The sequence below is a fragment of the Uloborus diversus genome, chromosome 7, assembly GCF_026930045.1.
Source record: "Uloborus diversus isolate 005 chromosome 7, Udiv.v.3.1, whole genome shotgun sequence".
Classification (NCBI taxonomy): domain Eukaryota; kingdom Metazoa; phylum Arthropoda; class Arachnida; order Araneae; family Uloboridae; genus Uloborus; species Uloborus diversus.
In genome coordinates, this window is record NC_072737.1 from 149459228 (window position 1) to 149484128 (window position 24901).

The 24901-nt window shown below is 35.2% G+C and overlaps 2 protein-coding genes across 2 annotated transcripts in view; one reads left to right on the plus strand and one right to left on the minus strand.

Moving 5' to 3' along the window:
* Window positions 1-20209, plus strand: part of LOC129225841 (acetylcholinesterase-like) — a 32827-nt gene extending 12618 nt beyond the window's left edge. The window contains exons 2-3 of the mRNA XM_054860360.1: window positions 8375-9854; window positions 19688-20209. Coding sequence (XP_054716335.1) covers window positions 8375-9854; window positions 19688-19847 — 1640 coding nt within the window. The 3' untranslated portion in view covers window positions 19848-20209. The remainder of the gene's footprint in view (window positions 1-8374; window positions 9855-19687) is intronic.
* A 1588-nt stretch (window positions 20210-21797) lies between these two features.
* Window positions 21798-24901, minus strand: part of LOC129226625 (pre-mRNA-splicing factor SLU7-like) — a gene marked incomplete at its 5' end in the record, with an annotated part of 53931 nt that continues 50827 nt past the window's right edge. The window contains 1 exon segment of the mRNA XM_054861256.1: window positions 21798-22065. Coding sequence (XP_054717231.1) covers window positions 21892-22065 — 174 coding nt within the window. The 3' untranslated portion in view covers window positions 21798-21891.

The following is a 24901-nucleotide window of genomic DNA, read 5'->3' on the forward strand; positions in this document are numbered from 1 at the left end:
CATGATTGATTTTTTTTTTTGAAAGAAAAATAATACAATGTAATTTTACTGTCTGAAAATGAAAGCTATGCGTACGAGTTTTGATTTTTTCCAATCAAGTCTCAGACCAAATCAAAACTAAATTGGTGTTTCTTAAGCTGAAGCAAAACTTAAACTAGTTTCAGTTTATTCATACGGTCGTGCTAAGCACAGTAGTAAAAGTAGTCATACCAGCACTTTTGAACAAATTTGAGTTATTATAACCAAGTTATTCTCTGCTTCATATTTTACTTAATAAATTAGATGTTTTAGGGTCATTTGATCAAAAACTATCGTTTTGAAAAATTCTTGAAAAAAAAAAAAGACATCTGAATCAAATGTATGGAAGAGCCACACTTTAAAATACAACATCTCAGCTTGAGCACAACTGCAAATTCTCCTTTTTTGCTTAGCACGGCAGTATACAGGGTGCGGCAAAAAAAAAATATCGGAGAGAAATTTTATCATCGAATGGAAGAAAGGTAATTTCATTTTAATGAGTGCCTAATTTATTTTTGGTTCTCACTTTATAAGAAAATAATTTACAATATATTACCTAGTTTATGTATTGTTTTTCGGTTTTCTTACAATTTTAAGCAAAATACCTGCTATTTTAAGTTGTTTAACCAAGTAAAACGACAGTTCGTTTGCTTGTTGTCCCTCGACAAACAGTATTTGAAACGACATGCCGTTTCAATGATAGTCGGGAATGTGTACAAAAACGAAGTGAATATTTCAGTTAATGTCAGATCATCCAAAAGTGGGTTCAATGAAATCCTTGGGTTTCCACGAGAGAAGTCGTTCGTAAGATGTAAATTTGTGACCGATAAGAGGGACTAAGGGAAAAAAACAGCTCAAACAGAAGTTTCGCCAGTTTCAAAAAATTCAGGCATTTGTATGACTCCAAAGATGCCAGAAACGTTTGAGACGGGCCGCCAGTCCACGCTGGAAGAGATACTCTTTCACTGTTTTACCGTTCAACCGGCTCACATCCCCCAGAACCATAGGATTTGGTCTGTAGACACTCCAAGCACCTTAGAAAGTGTTAGATATCGCCAAAATCCGAAGTCAGGCTTGGTCTGAGATGGAATCAGCACAAGCGACAAAAATCTCTAGCTTTTTATGAATGAGGGCCGTAAAATGAATCAAAAAGTGAACCAGAAGGACATTTTATAGAAGTTATTGTACTTCTGTGGGCCTAAGAGCACTTCAGCGTTGTAGATTGGACTGGACATTTCCCTTTAACTCCACACCGATTCATATGGCCAAAAAGACAAGAGTGGTGCAAGGCGCATTGTTTTTGACATGATATCTTTAGGGTGGACGCTCTACTCGCTCGACCTCACTCCATTTATTAAACTGAATAGACTATTTTGGAGTCAAAGGTCTACCCGAAACACACATAAAATTGAACTCTCTAAACCAATTGCTTTATAGGGAATAGGATTGATTAAAGGACTTGCTGCCTTTGAATGAAAATTTCAATAAACAGTTGAATCTCTGTATTACTGCAAAAGGCTGCTAGTTAACCAATTAAATTTATTGATTGCTAAAGGTCTTCTGATATTATTTTTTGTATTTTGTTAATTTATTTGTTTTTAATAGAGTATCTTGGAAATTGCTTGCCCTTGCTTTTTTTTTTTTTTTTTTGCCGCATTCTGTACATTTGGTTCACACAGTCAGCAGAAACATAGTTTTGTGATTAAAGTTGTGCTTGTTTGTTTTATGAAAAAGGAAAATAAATTCTTCACTAAGGTTATTGGTTTAAGTTTTTTTGCAAAAAGTATTATTAAACATTTTTTGATCTATATGCAAATTTTATTGTCATACAACAACTTGCATTAATGTTAGACAGTATTTTAACATAAAACGGGGAGGGAGGAAATTACATCAGAATTTAAGCATGAGAAATTTCTAATCACTTTTTCCAGAAAATTTCAATTAAAACCCTGAAAAGTTGAAAAAAATTATTATTTTTTCTTTTTAATTTTTTCGAAGTGGAAATTTACTACTTCGGAAAAAAACGGTTTTTTTCGGAAATTTTCCGGTTTTTTTCCGACTGTTTTCCTCTTTAGTGTAGGCATATGTGTTTGTGTCTGTGTGCAGGCATGAATGTGTTGGTAGTTGTGTGTATGTGTTTGTGTGTGAGCATGTGTAGGTGTCTGTATGTATGCGTGTGTGTATCTGTTTGTGTATATGTGTGTAGGTTTATGTTCGTGTATGTGTTTGTGTGTGTGTGTGTTGTGTGTGTGTAGTTGTGTATGTATGCGCGTGTGTGTAGGACATGGATGCAACCTGGAGACGGCTTTCTCTAGGAGCAGCATCGTGAGGAGCCGGTCGACGGTGATGGTGCGGAGAGTGGCGGTGGAAAAATAAAATGATAGGACGCCAAAAACAGTCAAATGAAAGCAATAAGCAATCGTGATTGCTCAAAAAGTAAAATTACAGTAGTTACAACTAAGGGACATATGAAATTCGCAACTCCAGAGCTCGAATATGCTACTTTGAGTTGATTAACAATACTAAAGAAAAAGGTAAAATATTCCATTCCACGTGTTTTCTTTGGAGTAAATTACAGGCTTTTCAGACAGTTTTGGATGTAATGTAATTTCAGAAGAATAGAAAAGAAAGCTTCCCACAAGCATAATGAAAAATTATTACTTTTTTCTATATCTAATATATAGAAGAAAGTATTGGATTCGTGCAAATTTTCGAATTTCGAATTTTGACGAATTCGAACGTTTTGAGGTGTGCTGAGTCCATTTCGACTATTTTTGGAAAATGTCTGTCTGTCTGTGTGTGTGTATGTGTGTGTGTATGTATGTGTGTATGTGTGTGTGTCACGTCTGTGTGTGACCAGTTTTTTGTGGCCACTCTACAGCAAAAACTACCGCATGAAATCGAACGAAATTTAGTACACATATGTGCCCCTATGTGAACTTGTGCCCATTAGTTTTTGGCGCGAATTCCTCCGAGGGGGGTGGAGCAATGGGACGTTTTTCGAGTTACGCGTGCTTGCTATTCCTCAGGAAGTAACTGGCGGAATCAAACAAAATTTGGTCCATATGTTGGTATTAACAGGAACTGGTGCTGATTGAATTTTGGTGTCAATAACTCAAACGGGGGTTGAGCTATAGAACGTTTTTTGTCGTCAATTGTGACTGCTGTATATCAAGAAATAATGAACGGAATGAAAGAAAAATTTATCGGCAAGTAGCCCTTAGTAGTACAGTAAAATTAGGCCAAAAAATGGCCGAACCCAAACATCCAAAAAAAAAAGGTGAAACCTGTTGCAAATTACTTCTTACCCTTCCAGCAAGAAGGGGTAAAAAGTCCCAGCACTTTGCGCGTCGGGTTTTGGGGGGAAGGGGGGGGGACGAAATAATCCTCTATTTAAATAAAAATAATTTCTATTACTTGAAAAAAATTCTCAAATCTCGCAGAAACCACTCTATAATAGTAAAATAATAAACTCTCACAGAAAAAAATTATAATTAACAGGGGTGCACAGGTGGGGGGAATGGGGGGGGGGATCATGGAGCAGCTTTGCGTCATTGGAATTTTTAAGGCAGTTTTTTCAAGGAGTATTTCTTTCTTTTTTGAGGGCTTTTATTCTGGATGGATACTCCGTTACACTTAAGGGGTGCGCCATCACTTTTTTTTTGGGGGGGGGGGACCCTGAATTTACTTTCTAAAATCAACTATTGCAGTGAAGTTCACGAAAAAATTTCCCTGATTTAAACTTTTCCGAAGTACAAAATGCCACACAATGATATGGTAATGTCAGAATGATAATTCTAAAAGATCTAAGCGAGCTCAGTAACCAAATTATTTGTGAATGGAGTTATTAAACTGTTTAGAGCGCTGAAAACAAAATTCCTGTGCAGCATAAAAAAAGTCCAAATTGACCAAAGTTTCCCTACTTCTTCTTGATTAACAAACTTCAACTATTCTACAATCTTTTGCCATCACTGTAAGGGGGGACAAACCGAAAGTGCCAATAGTGAGACGGGCAATGCTGCAATTCTCTAAGTCGGTGGGGGTTATCAGTTACAAACACCGAGCTACCTCTCTTTTACGCAGCTGGTTATGTGAATTATGCTAATTATGCACACATATACTTGCAACACTATCTCAAACTTTTGAGTACATTATGCGATAAAAAAAAATTAATCACATCAAACATCAGCTAAAACATCAGCTATCCAACGATCTAACGCAGTGACAAATTCAAGTGGTCTAGAACCTGTAGTGATTCAACGATAGAACAAGTCTTGATGAGAGCAATGAGCAATACAACAATAGAATACTAAATATTTACACCTTTTTGTCTCCCAGTTTGGAAATCACATTCCGTTTCTAAAGCCCCCAGAAGTTTCTTCCCTCTCAAATTGGTAGTGGTATTGCTCACTGATGATAAGATGAGTTGCGATGAGACCTTTAACATTCGGGTAGTAACATCAAAGGATATTGAAGGCAAACAATTTTATGGCATTTCTTTGCAAAGGAGGTAAACAGTCATGTCTTTAGATTCTGTTACGAGAGTAGTTACTATCTGTAAAGATGTGTAAGCCCAAACCATCTTTTACACCGAATGGTATGAACAGTAAAGATGGAATAACAAATTGTTAAAAACTTCTGGTACGAATTATGCGCTGATCCTCCATCAGTATTTGATTAATCTGGTTTCAGAAGGAAAGAAATCTTGTATCGTTAAAGTGCTATTATTTGAAGCAAAAGGTTCATCCACCATCACAAAACGAACAGCTGGTGTCATATATGAGGCAGTGAGAAGCAAAGGGATGTAAGTGGACATTTTCAAATTTTGAATAAAACACGTTTAAAGATAAGATCCTAGGTAGACTTTCACTGATTTTCTTTTAAATCATGCTGTATAGAAGCAACTAACAGGTCTACTAGTACCATCTCTTGGCTCAAGATAGAGGAGAGGTTCACCAACCATTTGTACTGGTTATCTCCAAATTTTTAATTTTGCCACTTACATCCCTTTGCTTCTCACTTCGTCATATGTAATAGATGGAAGATACCTGCTTGATCATATTTTTGGTAATGATCTGTAAGTTTCAAGGAAATGTGCCAGTAATGCAGTGTCACTTGTAAGTATGGGAAAGCTAGTGTCATTTTTGATGGGTGCTAAGAAAGCACCACAGAAATATAATCTGCGTCCTATTACAACAGCCAAGCCTTCTGCTCTAGAAGACTTTCTTCGCCTCATATCTTGCGCTTGTTCTGAGGGGTTTATGAATCTTTGAAAAGTCTGAAAGTGGACTGAAGTGCTCAATTATATGCACAAACTGTGTTAGACATAGCTGCAACAATAACTATTTTGCTGAGGAGCTAGATTCCAAAAAACATCTTGATAACGAAGACATTTTTTGTTACAAGCTTAGGAGAAATCATTTGAAAGCAAAAAACAGTTCAGCGTAACTTTTCTGGCCATTTAATCAAATGTGCACCATTAGAGGGGGTGGGGGGGGGGGGGCGGAAGGATAATAATTTAGTATATAATTTCGTTTTGGGAGGTGAGCTACTGCTCTCATGGGGTGGAGAGTCCTGATTTAATGCATTTTTGATTTGCATGAAATAATACTTCTACTTCAAATAAAGGGGGGGGGTGAGGATTTATTTTATTTGGCGGAGGGGGGGTGCTGTAGCTTTGAGAGGAGGTGCACCATCGATCTTGGAAGATGGACACACTCGATTTCTAACTTTATCTTAGCATAAAATAATGTTTCCATATGAAATGTATGGAGGGGGGTTCGGGGGTACTGCTTCGTTTTACGGGGACAGGGGGGCTCTGTAGCATTGGTGGGTTATGTCATCCCTCTTGGGGGTCAAACACCTTTAATGTCATGCTTTTAAATTTAGTAAAACATAATATTCTCACTTTAAATTTACTCTAAAAATTCTGGAAAAATACCCAAAACAGCAATTTTTAGATGCCCCCCATTCCAAAACCCGACGCACAATGGGGTGGGACTTTTTACCTGTTCTTATTGGGAGGGTAATAAACAATTTGCACCAGGTTTAGCTTTTTTTTTTTTTGGATGTTTGGGTGCGACCCCTATTTTTACTGTACTATTAGTGGGTATAAGAACTGATTTTATTTTTGTGTCAACAGCTAAAAAGGGGGTAGCGCAATCATCCGTTCTTTTTTTCCATTTTGAGTGCCCTATCTCAAGATGTAATGCTACGTTCTGGTTGAAATTTGGAATATATGTGAATCCATATGTAAACAGGCTTTGGTTCTATTTTGACGCCAATCGCTCCAAGAGGTGTTGTTTTTTTTTTTTTTTTTTGCGAATAAAAATAGTTTTATTAATGCAACAATAAGAAAGATAAATCGTAGAGATAAATCGTAATAGATTGTCGTCTGCGTATTTCTCGTGATTTTAATTGTATGGAAATGATAGGAAATATTATCCCAATGATTTAAAATTTTGAACTGTTGCCATCTTATGTTTGTTAACAAATAAAATGTTTGTAATTAATTCAAGTAAGGCTTTTAAAGTAACTTTCAATTTTCGCTCTTTGTTTTGTTTTTACAATAATTCAGACATTGGGATGGTCGTCAAGTTTTGGCGTCTGTAATTTTGCTTTTGTTTAGAATATTGCTTCCTCGTCAAACATGGGGAGGGATCAGAAAAAAAAAAGAAAAATATAGAAGAAAGTTTCGTGATGGCCACAACATACTAGTTTTTTTTTAATCTAAAATTGGCTCATTTGAACACCCCATCTAATACTTAAGTGGATATAAAACCGTTCATAGGACGGTTTTGATGTCCTTTGATTTTGTTTTCCCCCCGCCTCCCTCTGTAGCACCACCGTCGACCATCCCCTCCCGATGCTGCTCCTCCAGGGAAAACCGTCTCTACGTTCCGTCCATATCCTCCACATACGCCCATACATACACATACACATGCCTACACACATGAATGCCTACTCAGTGTCGCATACACATACACACACACACGCCTACATACACACGCGAACACGCCTACCCAAAGTCACACACGCGCGTACACGCCTACGCAAAGACACACACGCGTAAATGTAGGCGTATGTGTCTTTGTTTAGGTTTGTGCTACATATACATAAGCTGGTGATTGCGAAAAGCATAATTAGAATTTAAAATGCCAAAAACTCAAATTTATTTATTTATTTATTTATTTTGTGAATAAAAATCTTACTACTATTATATATGCGAAAGTTTGTCTGTATGGATGTATGGATGGATGTTTGTTACTCTTTCACGCAAAAACTACTGAACGGATTTTCATAAAACTTTACAATAATATAGCTTATGCATCAGAATAACACATAGGGTAGTTTTCGTCGCGTTATGGGGGGCAAAACCCCCTTAGGGGGGCAATAAAACACAATTTTTGTATAAATTCTCTAATATTGGGATGAAAAAATACTTGCACATATTTACATTATATGTCCATCAAAAGCTCTGATTTTTCTGCTGAAGATGGCACCTGTTCGAAATTTCTAAGTAGAATAAAAAACGAGTTATAAGCTTTTTAGTTCCATGTTCGAAGGCTTTCCTCAACTCAATACAGTATTTAGTGTATCATCTCCACTGCCTGTCGATAGCGGCAATTGTTGTATTGTTGACTATCTTTGCTTTTCGTGACCGTTCAAGGCTTTTCTCAAGTCAAATCTTGAAGTAAGATTTTTGCACAAGATTGGCAAATAATACATGATTTGGCTGATCATTTTCCACTTAAACGGAACTTTAATGTAATTAATGGTTTTTATTATTATTTATGCTTCTGGAGTGCCTTTATATCCAGAGAATACCAGGCTATGCAGCTTTTTAGATCTTGTACATTAGATGAAAGAGGAAAGTGCTGTCGATTGCGTCTTTCCACCACATCGAACACATTTTCTACGGGGTTAAGATCCAGACTATACGGTGGCCAGGGAAGGTGTCCAAAGTCAGACTGATGCTCAGTGAACCAATTTTCAACACTTCTGGCATGATGTATAGTTGCATTATCGTCCATGAAGTATCCGTTGCGCTATCGGCATAAAAATACAACATTTCAGGGTTCACTTAATCTGCCAATGACTGCTTACCCTAGAGAAACACCAGGGCACCACTTCCATGCCAGCAGAACGTGATCCATATCATGATACTCCCTCCAGACGAAATCTCAAAGGTTGTTTGATAATCAGTGCATATTCTATATTCATTTGATAATGAGTGTATATATTCTATATTCATTTGATAATGAGTGTATATATTCTATATTCATTTGATAATGAGTGTATATTCTATAAAATGGATAAAAGTTTATAAATGCTGGATTTTTTTTTTTTTTTTCAGGTTTACTTTCTTTAACTTTCCTTATCGCAGCAGCTGTTGGATCTAATTGCAAGAGCAGCTCATATTTCAAAGACTCAGGACCATTAGTAAAAACTACCACCGGCTCTATCATCGGAAAAAATATAAAATTATTCGATACCACAATTGCTGGATTTTTCGGTATTCCTTTCGCAGAGCCTCCATTGGGTGAAAAAAGATTTAAGCGACCAGAACCAGTCAAACCTTGGCCAGGAATACTTGATGCTACCCAGTTGCCTCCTCCATGCATGCAATACTCCAGCAGAAAATTTGACTGGCTGCCGATCACTCCTCCAAGTGAAAATTGCCTATTCCTGAACATCTGGTCACCAGCAAAAGTATGCAACAAAGTAACACATGACATTCCTGTTATTGTTTGGATTCACGGCGGAGGATTTTATTCTGGCTCAACGGATTTAGATATTTATGACGGGAGTACCATAGCAGCCCTTGGCAATGTTGTGGTAGTATCCATCAGCTATAGAGTAGGAGTATTTGGATTTCTCAACTTGGGCACCAAAGATGCAGAGGGCAATATGGGACTTTTCGATCAAACTTTAGCACTGGAGTGGATAACGAACAACATTAAATATTTTCGAGGGGACTCAGAAAGCATAACATTAATGGGAGAAAGTGCTGGCGCACTGTCTGTTAGTATGCACATAATATCTCCACTTTCCCGAAAACTATTCCACAGAGCCATTTTGCAAAGTGGATCTGCCTACCACTCTTTATTTGTAGACAATCTAGAACAAGCTAAGGTAAAAGCTCTGACTTTTGCTCAGATGGTGGGATGCGGTCCTGAAAATGTGGATGGAAGTGCTAAAGAACTTGTATTTTGTTTGCAAAAGAAGGACCCAACAGATCTTGCGAAAGCAGAAGATATCTTTACTTCGAAACTTCCTTTTCTCTTTTTACCTTCCATTGAAAATGATTTTCTCCCAAAAAACCCAATCAAAGCCTTCCAGACGGAACAGATAGATGTTGACGTATTAATCGGGACCACAAAGAATGAAGGCTCAATTTTCCTAAATTACATGATGGCAGATCTATTTCCGCTGCTCCAGAATCCAAAAATAGACAACGAAACAGCCCTCCCCATCATTCGAGCTTTATTCCAAACAGTACCAAGTGTTTCAGCTGACAACGTTTTTAAATTTTATTTAAAGAACATACCTCCAGGAGATTCGGTTGCAATTGCGACAGCCATATCAGATTCGTTTGGAGACTATGCAATAAACTGTCCAACACTTTATTTAGCTGAAAACTTAAACCATGCTTACTCTTACTGGTTTACGCACCAATCCCTAAATCATCAAAATAGTGAATGGCTTGGAGTAACTCACTTTGATGATGTTCCTTACACATTTGGACTCCCTATAAAAGATGATCAATACACTCCGGAAGATGGAAGATTTAGCCGAGATTTGATTCATAAATGGGTATCTTTCGCACGATGTGGGTATGTATTAAAATGATGTAGTATATGTATAATAGGCACCATTGAATGAGAAAGGAGAACCTATTTAAATAAATTCGATCAGCAATAAAAGTGACAGAATTGGAGAAGTTGAGTTTTAAAGAAAAGTTGAACCATTTTCTTTGAGTCTAGTAAGTATATTCAGCGAATAACGCAGCAGATAAATGTTTATTGCAAAAGTAAGTTAGATATTTTTAATTAAGTAAATAATATTATAGTAACTTTTTTCAGCGAACCTGTTTAATTCCTGTTGCCATTATTATTTTTTAAACATTACCGGTACGATAAATAAATACCTTTGTGCTGAAAAGTAAAGAAAGAAAACTTTTCATCCACAAGCTCATTTCTTTTGCACTGAAAAAGGAGTTCCTTGTAACGTGAAAACACGTGTCTGCAGTAATCTGCATCTGCAATTACAGGTAGGGGTAAAGTGGGCTTATGTGAACACGGGGCACATGTGAGCAGGCAACAGGGTATGTTTTACTAAGGTCACTTTTCAAGCAAAAAATCTGGAAAAAAATTCTCAAACAAGAACAATACCAGTTGTACCTTTTGGAAAAGCATTTAGAGCAGTAAGCCATTTTATGTTTCTGTCGTGGCTACTTCTTTGTTTTAGCAGGTGTTGAAAAAATATCATCACTGTCTTCTTCACGTGAAAACATTTTAAAAACTAACTGCTAAGCTAAACCTAAGAATTACAAACCATTGTATAAACATTCAAGTAAATTTATGACTATGTTAATTTTTTTTTAATTAAATGAAAAATTCTTTATTTTTGCGAGTTAGCTCTAAAGTAGACGATGGGGCAGTTGTGAACGCAACATCTAGGGGCAAAAGTGAACAATTCCCATAGCCGCTCTCCGTAACATTATTATTAGTGTAGGATATTATAAGTGTTAAAAAATGTGTAAATATTTATAATTATTAATTTCCTATAATTAGTTTGTAAATTTACTGTTAATTGTTATTAATATTATTAAGTATTTATTTATTTATGTTTATTATTTTTTTAAATTGTTTTGCTACTAAATAGTTGTTCAATAGTTAAGTGTTATATAATACTTACAGGAAATAAAAAGACACAAAATATTTTCATTTAATTAAAAACTGATGTTCAAAATCATTTTAAAATACATCATCAAACAATATATGGAGTTTAAAAGCAAAATCTATATAGAATAACCCTCACATAATAAAAAATCCTTTCTATTATGTAGTCGTATAAGTTTTTTTTTCTAGCCCATTCAGTGATCAGAACAGACTACGAGATTTTGACAGGGAGCAATAATATGTTCAGGAAAAAATATTTTCTTAGTAAAACAATTATTCCTATTCCTATTCAGAGTCACAACTGACTACAACTGTATTTATGTCGAGGACTGCATACTAAGTGCCTTGCCTCCATTATTTTATATACCGATAGATGGCAGCACCATCACCGGATCGAACAGTTAATGAGAATTTAGAACTAGTCCAGGAGCTAATAGCTACCTGGTGCTAGCACTCCCAGAGGTATCGTTTCACTTGGAGGACATTGAGACCACGAGCATATTTAACGTCGCCCAGTCCCCTTTAATGACGACGGTGGATCTCCGACCATCGAGGTTCGAACCCAGGACCCTCCGGCCCCGAATCCGACACTCTACCGATCGGGCTACCACGGCCCTAGTGGAACAATTAATGTACAATTAAAACTGATGCAGAATGGGTTACAAAACCTTCAACGTGTTTGTTTCTTAGGTACTATATGTTTCATATTGAAGAATTTTCTTTTAAAATATGCTTTTCCTGCATTTTTTACCCGAGTTCATATATGTATCCCAGGCCTGTCCACATATCCCCCCTTAAAGGGGCACATGTGAAAAACTGAAGACGTTTTTTTAAAAATAATACAATAAAGTATAGAAATCATTTTTAAAAAAATCTCAAAAAAATCCACAACACGAAGAAAAGCTTATTCAATCATGGAAACACTTTTGCGTTGAGAATTTGATAATATTTTTTGAAAAATAAAGAAATGAAGAAAATTGTTCACATGTGCCCCTTTTTCCCCTACCTTTTTACATGTAAATGTTAATAGTCAATACTGTCCGACCTCGAAAGCTGCGACTAGCACCGTTGAACGGTTCTATTTTAAAAAGGGGTGAGAGCTGGATTAAGAAAATGCACTATGGCAGCATTTCTGCTTTACTGATAAGGAAGGGGAATAAATTTAAAAAAAAAAAAGTTTCAACTCAAAATAACACCTCTAGTAAACGAATCCAACGGAAAACAAAACAAAACAAAAAATAAATAAATAAATCCCCTCACGTTCCTTATCTTTCTTATCAATATCTCCCCTATTTTGATAAAATCAGAAGCTACTTGACGCATGCGCAAATTCGAGGAAGGTCGCGGTTTAAAATATCAAACAGTATGCTTCTTACAAAATTTAAAATGCGTGTTCTGATGAAAATAACCAGCATTCATTTGATTCGAAAATGATTAAAGGAAACTGCTTGACTTTGAAAGAACATTTCGGGAACAATTCAATCCCACCCGGATTTCGCACTAATAATTCGAAACTAACTTTAAGCTGTAGATCCTCGAGAAATTTCTAAGAGTGTGACCTATCTATTCAAAGGATAAATCGGCTGTTGGGTAACGGCTTAAGTATAAAAGTAGCATTGTCACCATATTTACCCCTAGAGTCAAAATTACTTTGAAAACTGAAGCAGAATTCAAAGCGCATGTGTAAAGATCAGCATTGACGCAGAGCTCGTAAACTCTTACAAATGAAACCAACAAATGCCCAGCGATGAAAAATTCTCGCTTTGCGAACTGTCTGTGGGACTAATGCTGTGGGTTCGAATCCACACACGTGCCCTGGTTGTTATTTCCACTCTTTGGGCTATAAAAATGTCTGCTCTGTAAATAGTTTTGAATTGTGATGTAAAGTTGATTGATTGTGAGAAAGCATGAACGTGATAAATCTAAAATTAATAAATGTTGTTGTATGTGTCTATCTATCTATGTCATTGCTACTCCTGGATCGAACCAGGTATCGACAGATTCGCGATTTTGTTCGCTACATGTTTAGCGATGTGGCATAGCTGTACGACTTTAATTAGCGGAGATATTAATTAAAAACGATTAAAATCCGAATATTCTCTCCTATCGGTTCTTCGTTCGGAAGATTTTTCCCTTCTTTCGGGACACTTTTACCCATATTTATTCCCAATTACTCTGGCAAGGTCTCACACAGCGAAAGTTTTTTTTCTCTCTAGGTCCATGTTATCCTGCGTTCGTAATATCTCTCAATTTCTCTGCTTAAAGCGGAAGTTATTGAATAGTTCAGAATCGAATGGTTCTGGAGCTGCGCCGCGAAAAGAAATTAGCACACTGTTTATTAATTAATGTACCGAATCAGGCGATGTGTTTTTCATCTTTTCCTTTGAAGGAATGTAATTTACATATCGAAAACATCATTTAAATTTATTTCGTTAACCGAAGCCAAAGGCAGCACAGCCCGGAAGGCGCTGTACTTTAGTACTTCGGAAGATCGGAGTTGTACACCAGCCCACCGGAGTCGGATTGTGTGAGCCACCGAAGGTGGCGAGGTAGCGGGCTTAATCTAATTGCCTTGACGGCTAGTCTAAAATTAATAAAAGTTGATTGTATGTGACTATCTATCTATGGCATTGCTACTCCTAGTGAACGACAGAAAACCGATGTTCGAACCAGGTATCAATAGATTCGTAATTTTCCTGGCTACATGCTTAGCTAGGCGAAAAAAATGTGCTACCTTAATTAGCGGAGACATTAATTAAAAACGAAACTTTCTTACTCTTGGTTCTTCTTTCGGAATCACTTTTAAATAGTTTCTTCTTTAGACGATTTCGTTTTTCTCCATCAAAGCGGAGTTTTTTTTTTTTTTTTTTTGGAAGAGCCTGCCCGTTTTTCCTACTCAGTCATTCTTTCCCAGGTCCACCTTTCGCCTCAGCAAAACTATATGGCCACTTTTTCCTTTGCTTATAATTTCTCACTCTTTTTATGCTCGCAAGTGTTTCGATCTTTGAATGGTTCAAGCTTCTGGTTGAGAGCATAGAAATGGGAACCAGGTTCCTCATGTCTATGGTTAAGAGGCGCGGGGGACTGGCAATGGAATGGTTCTAGGGGTGTGCCAAACTGAAGATTAATTTTCTATTCATTAACTAAATCAAGTTAATGGTAAAGTGTAAATTCGGACGGAATATGCGTCGGGTTAAAAATTAATGAACTGGTTACTAATTGATGTACGGCTGCATGTGGCAAGAAGGAAGCTAAGCTCCCGAAAATTTACAACCCACCGCAACTGGCTAATCTAGCCGCCCTGACGGCCAGGGCTGTGGAGTCGGAGTCGGACTGATTTTGAGGTGAAGGAGTCGGAGTCGTTCGAAAACATGCCGACTCCAGGTTTCTTTTTTTTTCTTTAATTTTCACTGATTCTCCATGCATTAAAAACTAGTATGTTGTGGCCATCACGAAACTTTCTTCTATATTTTTCTTTTTTTTTTCTGATCCCTCCCCATGCTTGACGAGGAAGCAATATTCCCAACAAAAACAAAATTACACATGCAAAAACTTGACGACCATCCCAATGTCTGAATTATTGCAAAAGCAAAGCAAAGAGCGAAAATTGAAAGTTATTTTAAAAGCCTTGCTTGAATGAATTACAAATATTTTATTTGTTAACAAACATAAGATGGCAACAGTTCCAAATTTTAAATCATTGAGATAATATTTCCTATCATTTCCATACAATTAAAATCACGAGAAATACGCAGACGACAATCTATTACGATTTATCTTTCTTATTGTTGCATTAATAAAGCTATTTTTATTCGCAAAAAAAAAAAAAAAAAAAAAAAAAAAAAAAAAAAAAATCAACACCTCTTGGAGCGATCGGCGTCAAAATTGAACCAAAGCCTGTTTACATATGGATTCACATATATTCCAAATTTCAACCAGAACGTAGCATTACTTCTTGAGATGGGGCACTCAAAATGGAAAAAAAGAACGGGTGATTGCGCTACCCCCTTTTTAGCTGTTGACACAAAAATAAAATCAGTTCTTATACCCACTAAGGGCTACTTGCCGATAAATTTTTCTTACATTCCGTTCATTATTTCTTGAGATACAGCAGTCACAATTGACGACAAAAAACGTTCTATAGCTCAACCCCCGTTTGAGTTATTGACACCAAAATTGAATCAGCACCTGTTCCTGTTAATACCAACATATGGACCAAATTTTGTTTGATTCCGCCAGTTACTTCCTGAGGAATAGCAAGCACGTGTAACTCGAAAAACGTCCCATTGCTCCACCCCCCTTGGAGGAATTCGCGCCAAAAACTAATGGGCACAAGTTCACATAGGGGCACATATGTGTACTAAATTTCGTTCGATTTCATGCGGTAGTTTTTGTTGTAGAGCGGCCACAAAAAACTGGTCACACACAGACGTGACACACATACACACACACACACACACACAGACAGACAGACAGACATTTTCCAAAAATGGTCAAAATGGACTCAGCACACCTCAAAACGTTCGAATCCGTCAAAATTCGAAATTCGAAAATTTGCACGAATCCAATACTTTCTTCTATATATTAGATATAGAAGAAAGTAAAAATTGACTACCAATTGATTTGATTACATGTATAAATACCTACTAATAAGAAAATAACTCATTGTGGAAACCAACTGGCTTGAATGCTTATCGAACTTTCAGTAACAGCTACCTACGCTCAGGGGTGCCCACAGGGGGGGATCGCCCTCAAAATTTTTGAGGGGGATTTTTAAATTTTTTTTATTTGTCTATTTAAATTTATTTATTGATTTATTTTTGATTTAAGTTATTTATTTTATTCTGTTTGTATTTCATTTTATTTATTTATTTATTTAGTTTGTATGCGTGTGTGTATGTTTGTCATTGGCATAGCACAGAACTTTTCTAATAAAATAATAATTATAATGATTAAAAATAAATAAATAAGCAAATAAATAAAAAATTGTTAAGATAATAAATTAATTACCATATTTTTGAAAAATAAAAAACATAAAAGAGCTAGAAAATAAAAAAGGGGGATGGGTAAGAGGGTTGAGAAAATTTTGGGTGGGAATTTGCGCCATTGAACTTGGGGGAGGGGGTACCCCTGCCTACGCTATCTCCTAGTTTGCTTATTTTCTAACTTTATTTGACTGATAGCAACTGTCAGCAAATAGTTTTGTTGCCTAACATTTTCTAAATAATCACTTTCAAATAAAAAAAATATATATTTTTTACCTCGATCTCTGTTATAAAATAGTAAAAGGAATGTATGTATCGCTAGAGCAAGTCGGGAAACTTCTGAGGTAAATTCAAAAGAGTGTTGGCACGAAAGCGCAAATCCAAAAGATCCGATTAAATAAATGTTTTTTTAATTCTGAAAATTTCATCTAAGAAAGCTTGGTTAACACTGAAAAGTACAAAATAAAATTAGTACAAGATTTGTTGGTTACAACACTCAATAATTGTAGTTAATTTAAAATCTTCGTATTAAAGTTAATTCTAAAGCTGCCAATAAAAAAATTAAATTAAAAATTGAGCCAAGAAATGTAGGTATAATTAAAGCTATTCGTACAAAGCTGTATACCGCCGCATTTTGTGTAAAATTTGCTCCATGTACCCGACCTCTCTCTCTGCAATATAGTGCAATATTTTTGTTGAAATTTTTAAGATGAAATTTAAAATTTATTATTGGGGAATTTTTTCAGAATTGAAGTATTTCAATTTATATTAACTCTGAAATTAAGTTGAGGTGTCACCCACCAGATGGGTTGTCACCCAGGAGGGGCGGGGGGGGGGAGTCGCCCCCTCTCAAGAAAAGTTTTTTGACTTAGCAAAAAAATTTTTTTTTCTTTCAAAACTCTTTCTCTCACTCTTCTCTGTGCTTTCAAAAATAGAAAGCGCAGGATTTGATCAGCATCTGTTTGTTGAACATTAAAGGGAAGCAAATTAATCCTTTTCATTTTTTTTAAATGGGACTTTTTAGTAATCTCCCTTTAGAAATCGCACTTACTGGATAATTTGATTTTCAAATCGAATTTCTAACGTTGTATGCATCTTAGGTTTACAATAAAATTCAATGCGAAAATTTCATAAAAAGGAATTAATATTTCAATCTCTATTTAGGGACTTTTCCTCCTTCCCATAAAGGGGTTGACTTTAAAAAAAATTTTAAAAATATATAAAAGCCGGAGTCGGACGTTTCAAAATCCTGGAGTCGGAGTCGACCATTTTCCTTCCGACTCCGCAGCCCTGCTGGTGGCTAGTATTGAATAAACGATCGATTGAAAACCCCTAATCCTTTTTCAATGCAAAATAGTGAGCTATTGGATGTAAATACATCCAATAAAAGAGATCAGATGCCTTTACATCCATTGTTTTTAGATAGTTCAATATCTCTATTAATTAATGTCGTGAAAAGATTCAACCTGGTCAAACATGATCCTCGTAAATTTCGAACATTTTTATATCTGGTTCGTTCGTCAATTCTCCATAACATTCTTGAGAAATCTGAATGACAGATAGAGACTTAGTTATTAATATAGTTGATTATTAAGTTCTGAAAATTAAATTGCGCTTATGGTTCATTTATCTGTCATGCTACCCTACTGAATATTTATTCAAAAAAGTTCCAAAATTTGTCTTGTAGATTGATAGTACTTTACTATCAATTATGCTTTGAATTACCAAAACATTATTATTATTTTTTCAAAAAAGGTTAAAATACAGTTACAAATTTTGCTAATAGTTATTATGTTTATGTTTTATCTGCTTAATTTATTATAATCTTGCTAATTTCGTTCATTCCATTTACATTCACTCAATGTTACCTTAGTTCTTGATTTGGCATCTTTTTTGGAGCTAAACTGTCAAAATTCGCCAAGCTTGGCGACAGCTTGAACCCGACATATAAATAGTATTTCAAACCTGAAAATAAATGGACAACGCTTGTAACCTCTAGAATTTAGAAGAATATTGAATAGAAAATGCTAGAATATTCTGGGAACTTGTAAATGAATCTGATGCAGGTATATAAATTGCAGCTGAAACAGTGGATCCCAGCCTAGTTTTTCTCTTGGCTGTGTGAGCATGCTTTGCTCTGTGGCTGTTAGAACTGTGATTTTTATCTCAGTGTTTTACCTTACTTGGGCAGGGGTGCAACCCCAGAAAATATTTTTAGGGGGGGGGGGGCACAATTTTTTTTTCACAACACTCTATCAGCACTCTCTCTTTACATCAATATATATTTATTATTATTAGTAATATTATTTAGTAAAATTTCTTAAAATGGTATAAGTTTTGCAATTTATTCAAAAACTGTTGCAAAAACATTAATTGTTCTCATGCCAGAATTGAAATCACGTTAAGAATAAACTTTAAAGTACTCTGAAACAACAGTATGGCGGTAAGATGTTCAAATTAATAAATGAAATCGATACTTGTTATTACTTCGTTTACTATATTAATGAAATAAATCAAAATGCATAAGAATTTTTATCACCAAAAGCTCAAAATTATTCATATTTTTAAGATCATTCAAGGAAAGAAAAAAAAGGAACACGTTAAAATCGCATGAAATCACTTAAAAATACAAAATAATCAATAAAATCACTTACACTTGATGAATTCTAAATATCCACATTGCATATGTACACTTACGTAAAATTGTCTTATTGTCTACAATACAAAGTTTAACCATGGTTGTTTCTTGGTTAGTTCTTCAATAACTTCATCTGGTTTTACAACTATATCTTTGTTGATACGAAGCTGTGCTAATCCATTTAAGCGTTCTTGCATCATTTTGCTTCTTAAATAGGACTTGAGACGGTGCAATGTTGAAAACGATCGCTCCACGGTAGCAGAAGAAATAGGCAGTGCTATGAACAGGCGAAGCAGTGTGTTGATTTCTAGAAAAATGTCCCGGTTGCACTCCAAAAGAGCATCGTATGAGATAGTTGGTTTACTTTCTGAATTTTGCCATTTAACTTTCACCTTGCGAATTCCCCTCGAATCACACATCGTTTTTATAATACCCTATCGCATCAGAGAGATCTTCAAAAGAAGTTTTAGAAAAATTGGCTGGGATCAATCCTTGTATTCGGGTGCACTTTGCATCATGAGGGGCGAAACGTTCTTTAAACTGCAAATTATATTGTCTATATAGGGAATATAAATGGAAATTCAAAAATCAAAGCGCGTTCATCTTCGTTCGAATAAAAAAAAAAGAGTATTTTTGAAAATTGTTCAAATTAGCGTTCTGGGGGAGGGGCGCCCCTGTATTTGGGTATCAATACTTGTTCACCATTGTGTTTATAGTAAGTTATTATATTTTCTTAATTGCTGCATTTTCACAAGAATAGAACCACCATTTGAAAAAATTTTTGAAGTGTGCCAAGCTCGTGAATATATTCTTATTTATAACCTAACAAACTGAAAGCCATTCTTAGTAATGGTCATGCACTATTATTTGATTATCCACCATGTGAGTCCCCTGAGTGATGAGTGACCATCGAAAGTTTACTGTATACAGTGAAGCACCGTTTATACGTTTTGAAGGGACTGTATGAAAAAGCGTACAAACGAAAAAAAAATATAATAGGTATAGGTTAAAGTGTATTAGACTTTGCAGGGACCAATTATAAAAATGTATAATTGATAAAAACGTACAAAAGTGAAACGTATAAACGGTGCTTCACTGTATTGAAAAATATCAAAATCTGAAATGAACTTTATTTTTGACAGGCATCCTTTGGAGGAAGGAAGAAAGAATGAATGGCCAAAATTCAATGCAACTTGTCCCATATCCTATGAATTAAATGCAAGAAATCAAAGAACTTTGCTCTTCCCAAGAATGGAAGCTTGCGAATTTTGGAGACCTTATTTCTCAATCGATTCCAGCTAAGTGTAAGTGACAAGATCATCCGAAAATGGGCATAGCACTTGGACAAATGAACTGTTTTTGAAGTGTGAAGTGCAACCAGCAGGGACATTGCAGCAAAAATCACATGTACACATGTTTTGAAGTTTAGAATGAGGAAATTAAGGAATTTACAGAACCGAAATCATCAGTGGTAGCATGAGTCTGGACCCTCCCCGAAGTGAGTAAAAATTTCAAAGATAAAGAAGGCCAATTTTTCACACAATTCTCTTACTTCAATAATATAAGAAAACTTGAAATTGAGTGCATACAATCATACATGTATGTAATATATTTTCTACTCCTTGTACATATTGAAGAAAAATAAAGCTTAAAAACTTTTTTCATTAAAGAAAAAAAGCATACGTTATTCTTTCACAAAGAGAAATATTATGCTCAAAATACACTTGCTGTGTAGTTCCTGGTTAAAAAGCAACTTCCTTCTGATCCGAGTCCTTCTGTCAAAAGTGTGTTGAGATAAAAGCGAAAAATATTAGCTTGTTAGAGGGTTTTAAGCCAAATCGGGTTTGAGGACACCGGTTATTATGCCAGGTTTCTCTCCATTAAAAAAAACACATGTTACATTCCCTCCCAAATTAAATCCTGGTTACACCACTGGAACACACTTCTTGAACATGTTGAGTTGATTAACTTTACTACCGTTTCCCATTTGGGGAACTTCATGTGCAATTTCACCCATTTGACTGGTTGAAAAAACAACGGGGGAAGAAGTTTGACCAGAAAAACAATCACCCTGTAGAAAACTTAGCAATGCAGGGGGGGGGGGAGAAGGAAATATCTGAGTTTACAATCAACGAGAAGATACAAAAATAGGCAACTTAGGTCATTAAACAGGTTTGATCATGAAAATGAAAGTAAGAGAAAAAAGAATTAAAGATAAAGTGTATTTGAACTAAATTAGAAAAATTTTATTTTTGCATCGATAGAAAAATTCATTTAAAAAAAAAATATTGGAGAACCAAATTTTTAATGCTAAAATTAAATTTTCAAATATTCTAAATCGATTTATTAATTTCATTTGCTAAAAACTAAATAAATAAAATAAATAGACAAATGCTAATAATAACAAAAGTTAATCTCTAAATTTAAGATAGAAAAAAATGCCAGATTCAACTAATTTTCACTATCAGAAAATTTTTAATTTTTTAAATATTTTGAATTTTATTTCAAAGAAAAAGGACTTACTTCTGTTTTTTAACATAAAAAAATTACTTTGAGGAAACTAACTTTTTTCCATGACTGTATACCACTTTTTTCATTTTAACATTCTAACAATTTTTGCCAATGGAATTAGAGAATCATTGCTTGACATGAATTAGAATTTATAAATTTCAATTTATAAGTTTTAAAACACAAATCAAATTGGTGTATTATGTTCCCTTTAACTAAAAAAAAAATTTTTTATGATGGATTTATTGATCAAAACGGCTTTCAGAATTTGTTATAGAGGCTTCACATGATGTGATTTTGCACCAGGAGAACATTTTAAAGAATTATTATTGATACTAACCAGGGAACCACACAAATAGTGAAATAATGAAAAAAGCTGAAATAGGTAGTAACCATAAGAGCATATTGAGAATTATATGACACAAAAAGTATTTGCCCTCGTGTCCCTGTAACCAAGACATAAGGTCTTGAAGTCTGCCGATTTGAAGACAAGTGCCAAATAAAAGACTTAGTAAGAATTTGAAGATACCAATTCCTCGCCGTGGTTTCATCGCCTGCATTTGGTGGACATCCATCTGCAAAGCCTGTGAAAGATGACCCACCAAAACTTTCTAAATTTGGCCACTTTAGGGACACGAGGGAAATTGTTTATGCATCCTGGAACATGTTTTACTGTGCAAATGCTTTTTTTTCCATTAATATACTACACTATGGTTTCCTGGTATGAAGATAATCTAAATTAAGAAATGATATTTACAACTAGTGTAATAAAAAGTTTTAATGATTTGCTTTTATGTATTTACATATTTACAAAGAGTCATTAGTTATGCAGTTATTTTCACAGAAACCCTGCCATTGGGTCATCTGGCCTGTTCCTCTTGATGAAATAGGCTTCCATTTCCTCCTCGGTAGGAGCTTTGACCTCGTACATGCTATTGTATGGGCGTTTTCTTTCGTCCATTGCAAGCAATCGATCTGCTTCTTTCTGAGAAGCTTCTTCAGCTTTCAAAGCCTAGAAAAACAAGAAAAGATAAATATTTTTCGAGAAGTTTCCAGTGCAACATATTTATTGTAGCAAAAATGAAGCAATTCTTAATTGCTTTCAAATTAAACTCAAACTGAATAATACAGGGTGTCTAAAAAGTCCTTGACAAGACACATTTTAAAAATTTATAGAAAAGCAACAAATTGTCATTTCGATAATCAGTGTGCATCATAATACCTTACAGGTTCAACAGTTTTTTATGGCATCGTTAAAAAAAGGAGAAGAGGAGAGAAAAAAAAAAGAAAGAGAAAAAAGTAAGTATAAGTAAACTACATTGACAGCTGTATTGTCACAGTAAGATGCAGCAATTACTTACAGCTCTTATTCTTTTTTTCCACTTTTTTTTATGATGTCGTAAAAATTCTTGAACCTATGAAGTATTATGGCACAAGGCACAAACCACATACTGATATGACAGTTTGGACACCCTGTATATTTTCCTCACAAATTATGCATAGATTTGAAAAGTATTAAATACCACTTAACTTTTCATGATTCAAGTAATGAGTTGTATGAGTTCCCATAACAACATTTTATACAAACAAGTAATCAGTTTTTATATTCAAGTCACACTAAACACTAGATCTGGAATTTCTAGTCTTGACCAAAATACGAGTTGGGATTTTTATGAGAGTAAGGTATAAATGGATCTTTTGGAGGGGGATTTTGAAAAATATTATGAGAATTGTGTAGTAAACTAAATGCTAACATTAAAAAACATTCATAATTTAAATTGAAGAAATTCCAAACCTTGGCAAAATCCCTTTCAATACTAACTTGCTTTGTGCTGAAAACAAATGTGGTTCAAATGGGCAATGAAGTCAAGGCATTAAGATTAAAATAAATTTATTAATGAAGTCTAAAGCTAATTGATATCGAAACATATCAAAAGAAAAAGGGTTAGACACACGCCTCAACGAACATACGATTTTCTCCCGACCAAAGCAAACATACAGCTGACTAAAAGGGGAGGGGCTTGAAATCTTGTAATACAAAAAATATAAGGAAAGAGAATTACACAAAACAACGAAGCGAATTTATATGCAGATCAAACAACATATCAAAACAAAAAGGGTTGGGCACACGCCTCAACGAATAGACAATCTTCTCCCTACCAAAGCAAACATACAATTGACTACAAAGGGGAGGGGCTTAAAATGATGTAATACAAAAAATAAAAGGAAAGCAAATCAAATCATTCAATAAAAAGAAACCATAAGTTTCGCTTCAGTGCCATCTATACAACCATTATGAGCATTTGTTTCTCTCGTGTCCAGGGTTCATACTCAATTTCAGAAATAAAATGAAGGAGTTCTGAAGGAGTAAAATGAGATTTTGAAGGGGTACTAACGGGCTGTCATAAAATAATGCTTGACTTTTTTTCAACGTATTTGACCCTTTCCCCCTTTGTCACAAAGAGTCACACTTCACCTCACTCCTCTTGTCACATGTCATATTTATAAAAAATATTGTTACAATAGCTGTGTGATGTCACCCCCTCAAGGCATGACATCACTTGCGGATGACCCTTTTTACAATATCATAATTGTGGCTTACTAAACAATTGTTTTTTTAACACAATCACTTAAAAATACATAAGCAGTTGTACTTATTAAGTATTTATAATTAGACAACCTGACTTTTGCTGCTGAGAGTGTGGTGGAAGGAAAAACAATAATCATAAAACTTGAACAAAGAGCCAAGCACCATTTTACTTCACTTAAATGAAATATTTTAGTCATCTAATAATATTTTCACCTTCAACTTTTATGACTTCTATGATTAATTTGTAAATCACATCGTCATGGAAAAAATATATATATATATACGAAATTACTACATTAAAATCGCCCTTGTGACAAAGTTAAGTTGTCAATCGAAGGATTTTAAGTTACTACAAGAGAGGAAGATTGTATGTAGTCTTGAACTAAAAAAGAAGGAGTTTTGAAGGAATTAAAACAAAAATGAAGGAGTCTGAAGGGCCCTTCAGAAAAATTTTCTAAATGAAAGAGTATTGGAGGAGTTTTGAAGGAATGTACGAACCCTGGTGTCAATGTCGCTAAAACAAATTTGAAAACCAGCAAATGTTGACACTTTCCTTCTGTCATTATTTTCCTTATAGCGCATGCCTTATTAGTCATGGATCCGTTTTACAAGACCATGACTGAAAATGCTTTCAACTTGTGTAGAAAGTAAGTTCAATCCAAACATTGTCAACCAAGGGCGCCCATACAGGGGGGGGAGGGCCCCCCCCCCCCTACGAAATCAGAACTTCCTTGTTTTTAGTGCATTTTTCTTTGCAAAAATGTATAAAAATTTCTTTTTCAGCCATTAATGAATAAGTTATTAAAAATGTTAAATTTTAATGTCTCTAATCTGTACTAAAATTGGTTTCCATGGGGAAAATATTCTGCTAAACCATGGGGAAAATTTTTGAGCCCCCCCCCCCCCCCCCTTCTTGAAATTTTGTATATGGGTGCCGTTGATGTCAACAAGTGTTGCAAAATGTGGTTGGGCCAGACTGCAGCCTTATTGAACTACTCAGGGTTCATCTGAACAGGCCCAGGAACCATGCCAAATTCGGCAAAAGAAACTGATTTGGGAAAAGTATTAGCAAACAGGAAAACTCTAAATTTTCCGAAAGAAGGGGGGGGGGGCGGTCCTTGATGTTTATGCATTGTTATTGTTACAACGGGGAGATAGTTTTCTAACTTCGAGTTGGCAGCACCGAGATTCCTACAAAAAGGCGTTGCTGTATTGAATCGTGTTTATTCAAATGTTCGTCTACCATCGATTTTCAATT